This window comes from Benincasa hispida, chromosome 5 (assembly GCF_009727055.1).
Source record: "Benincasa hispida cultivar B227 chromosome 5, ASM972705v1, whole genome shotgun sequence".
Lineage (NCBI taxonomy): Eukaryota > Viridiplantae > Streptophyta > Magnoliopsida > Cucurbitales > Cucurbitaceae > Benincasa > Benincasa hispida.
In genome coordinates, this window is record NC_052353.1 from 35,368,403 (window position 1) to 35,371,750 (window position 3,348).

At 35.1% G+C, this 3,348-nt stretch overlaps 1 protein-coding gene across 1 annotated transcript; it reads right to left on the reverse strand.

Moving 5' to 3' along the window:
- Positions 1 to 214: 214 nt before the first annotated feature.
- LOC120077653 (serine/threonine-protein kinase TOR-like) lies at positions 215 to 2,093 on the reverse strand. Its single transcript, XM_039031609.1, has 4 exons — positions 1,750 to 2,093; positions 891 to 1,229; positions 743 to 817; positions 215 to 472 (listed from the first exon to the last, which is right to left on the reverse strand). Exons 1-4 carry the CDS (start codon positions 1,858 to 1,860, stop codon positions 230 to 232), a joined length of 768 nt encoding a protein of 255 aa, XP_038887537.1. The 5' UTR covers positions 1,861 to 2,093; the 3' UTR covers positions 215 to 229.
- Positions 2,094 to 3,348: the final 1,255 nt, after the last annotated feature.

Here is a 3,348-nt window from a genome sequence, read left to right on the forward strand (position 1 = left end):
ATAATATGTGCTACATCATTTATCCTCTTATGACTTTGTAATTTCTTTTACTTCTTCACTTTACAGTAAGTTTCTATACTATGACAAACGAAACTTAACATAACATTAATCATCTACCTATTATATTTTTCATAACTGACCATTGCACACAACTACATGTCTCACCCTTTTCAATAACACGGAGGAAAGCTCGAGTGGCTTTATTCTATCAAGTAAAGAAAGGTAATATTTATTCTATCAAACATAAAGAAATTAACAAAACATTAAACAATCTACCTACTATGTTTTCTATAACTGACCATTGCACACGCCAACGTGTCTCACGCTTTTCAATAACACGAAGGCAAGCACGCAATGCCTCCACAGCCCGCTCCCGAACAGCTAGTTGTGGATCCCGCAAAGCAACCCAAATGGCATCCACAAATTCTGGTACATGAACATTGAAAACTGTTGAAGCATTTTCGGCCATTTCCTACAATAATTTACAATGAGAAAATAATAATGTCGATTAGTTCACGTGATCAAAATCCTTATATAATTTTCCACAAGTTCATATCAAAAATAAACTCCACTTCATTTTTCTCATTTAAACATCAAAACTCCATTTAAACAGAAAATAATCTTTAAGAATTTAACAATTCCTACCAAGGATATAACATACACTTCATTTGGGTTCATAAATAGATCCAAGTAGAAGGTTAATAATCAAATTTTATTTACTACAATTAAAACGATGAATTACCTTCAGGATTAAGACAGCAGCAAAGCGACGATACTCGATCCTTTCCCCACGCAACCATTCCAAAGCAATTTTTACCTGAGAATGGAAGACAATATAGCACTTGCTTGTACAAACTAATCATATTAGATAAGAAAAGTTTAGCACAGACCTGGCGTTCAACTTCATCTGCTGTCATTGCTCCACCCGCTCTAGCTAGATGACCCAAAACTCGGCTAGCGAGGACCAAAATTTCAGGATCACGCTTCAATTCAAATACATTCCTAATATAATTAGAAAATTTTGAAACTTTCGAAGCATTTTCACCCAGAGCCACATCAATCAACTCATCAATAGCCCTTAAAGCTCCCAAATTTTCAGCTACATCATTACTTTCTAAAAGAGTAGAAATACGATCATATAATTGATCCATGAACCGGGAAAATGTTTCCCCGTTAAGATCACGAGCTGCTTCTTCAATGTGTTTCTTTAATGCTGATGGAGCCCCCTCCTATAAACAAATGATGGTTAAGAAAAGAATTCAACAGAACATAAGAAGCAAACTAGTAAATTATCCATCATTCATTATACCAGAAAAACAATTAATAGTTGAAAGCATGAAAAGATTCACAAAATTTTCAAAGACCTTAAAGGCAAATCCATTATATGCTATCGAACAAATAAATGGTAAAAGCAAATAAACTATTACGCCGGTGAACTAAATTATAATGCCCATTGTACCAACAGTAGGAAACTTTTACTACTGACGCCGCTAGCCCAAATCAATGAAACCTAAACTACATGTTCCACTGATCTCCAACTACCTTAAGCTAAAATTTATCAGAACTTCCTCCACCGAATTTAGCAAAGCACAAAACAGGGCTCGATAGCAACAAACGCAACTTACGAAAACAAAACCAAATCACTTATTGTCGAGTATATCAAGAATTGGGCATTTTCAGCTCTCTTGTAAGGTTTCGACGAGTCTGAAAACAAAACAGCAAACAAAGAAGAAAGAACTCGAAGCGTACCTTGGGATGACCGCGAATGCAGAGGTCGGAGAGGATACGGTTGAGAGAGTCGAAGTTGCCTCCGCTAGTGGCAGCGGAGGAGGAGCGGAGCGACTGGCCTGAAGTTGCCATCAGGCCACAAAACCCTAAACCCCAGAAGAAGCTTTCTTGAACTAAAACGTTTTCTAGCTCATTCCTTGGCTTTTTTGAGCCCTAAATCTTCAGAATCATTGAAAACAGCATAATATCATAGTGAGAGCTCTCCTGTTGAGCGTGATAACGAAGGCTCTGTTAATTTGTCCGCTCGCATGCCAGCCGCGTCCTGGTCTAAGCGCTCTGGAAACCTTGGATCATTTGTTTGCTTCTTTTTCCCTTTTTTTTTTTATTTCTTTTTGGAAATTGCAAAACACATCCTCGAATTGTAGAGTTTTACAATCAAGACCTCGAATTTTCGATTTGATCCATCACCCGCAAAAGATGGGAATTTTTAACAGATGCCCAAATGAAAAAATGTTACTTTTTAGAAAATTAAGTGGAATTGTAACATCTAGGTTGCGCCTCAGACTTATAATGATAAGTGATGTGGAGTCTTTGTGTCGTCGTTTTATTCTCGAAAAGAGTTGATCAATTTTATTCTCGAAAAGAGTCGATCAAAAGAATTTTATATTGTACTGAACTCAACTGATATTACGAAGACATAGCAACAGTGGTAAGCACATATCGATCTGTAAGAAAGTGTTAAATTTATATCATTAAGTTAATTCTATAGTTATAGCAGTAAATGGGAGGAGGATTTGGTGTGGATAGGAATAAATTGTGTAAAATAAAAATGCATAAAGTAAGATAAAGGTAAATGTAACTATAGATTAGAAGATCTAGTTAGGGGAGTAAAGGGATTTCTAAGTAATTTTGATCATTGAAATTGTTGATTAAGCATACATTCAACATATATGTTCACAACTAATTGCTTGGAAGATCAAATTAGCCTTGTGGACAAAATAATTTTGAACGAACCAAGAAAGCGCCCTAATTATTAATTAAAGTCTAAGCTCTAATTAAACTACAAGCCTCGAGTTTTATTGGGTTCTAAGCCACCATATGAAACTCAAGTCATGAGCATTAAGATTAAGGGTTCAATTGTGTGGTTAATCACCTTGGAAAGCCTAATTAATTAACCAAATTCTCCTTTGAACTAAGCTAAGACATGCATAACTAAGACCCAAGAAAAGCTATAAGCCCTAGTATACAATTCTTTATCCTTTACTATTTAGTTGATTCCAAGCATTGACGAATAACTAGGAAACATGCGAGCCTAAAATCATTTAGCCAATACATACTTTCGAGGGGAGGGGTGTTAATCTATTTAAGAACATCTAGATATGCACAAGATTCAAAAGAAACATAGATCAAATGTCATTAACTTAATCAAAAAAATCTCACAAGATTACAAAGGGTTTACTTCCACAATTTAGATACAACTTACATCATGAATCCATAAACAAATCGAGAAGGAAGTTTCAATAAATTGTTACAACCCAAAAGAAAATAAAGAACCTAAGTAAAAGATGAAAAAGAAGAGAAAAATTGTTGCATCTTTTCTTTAAAATTCATCCTCTTTTG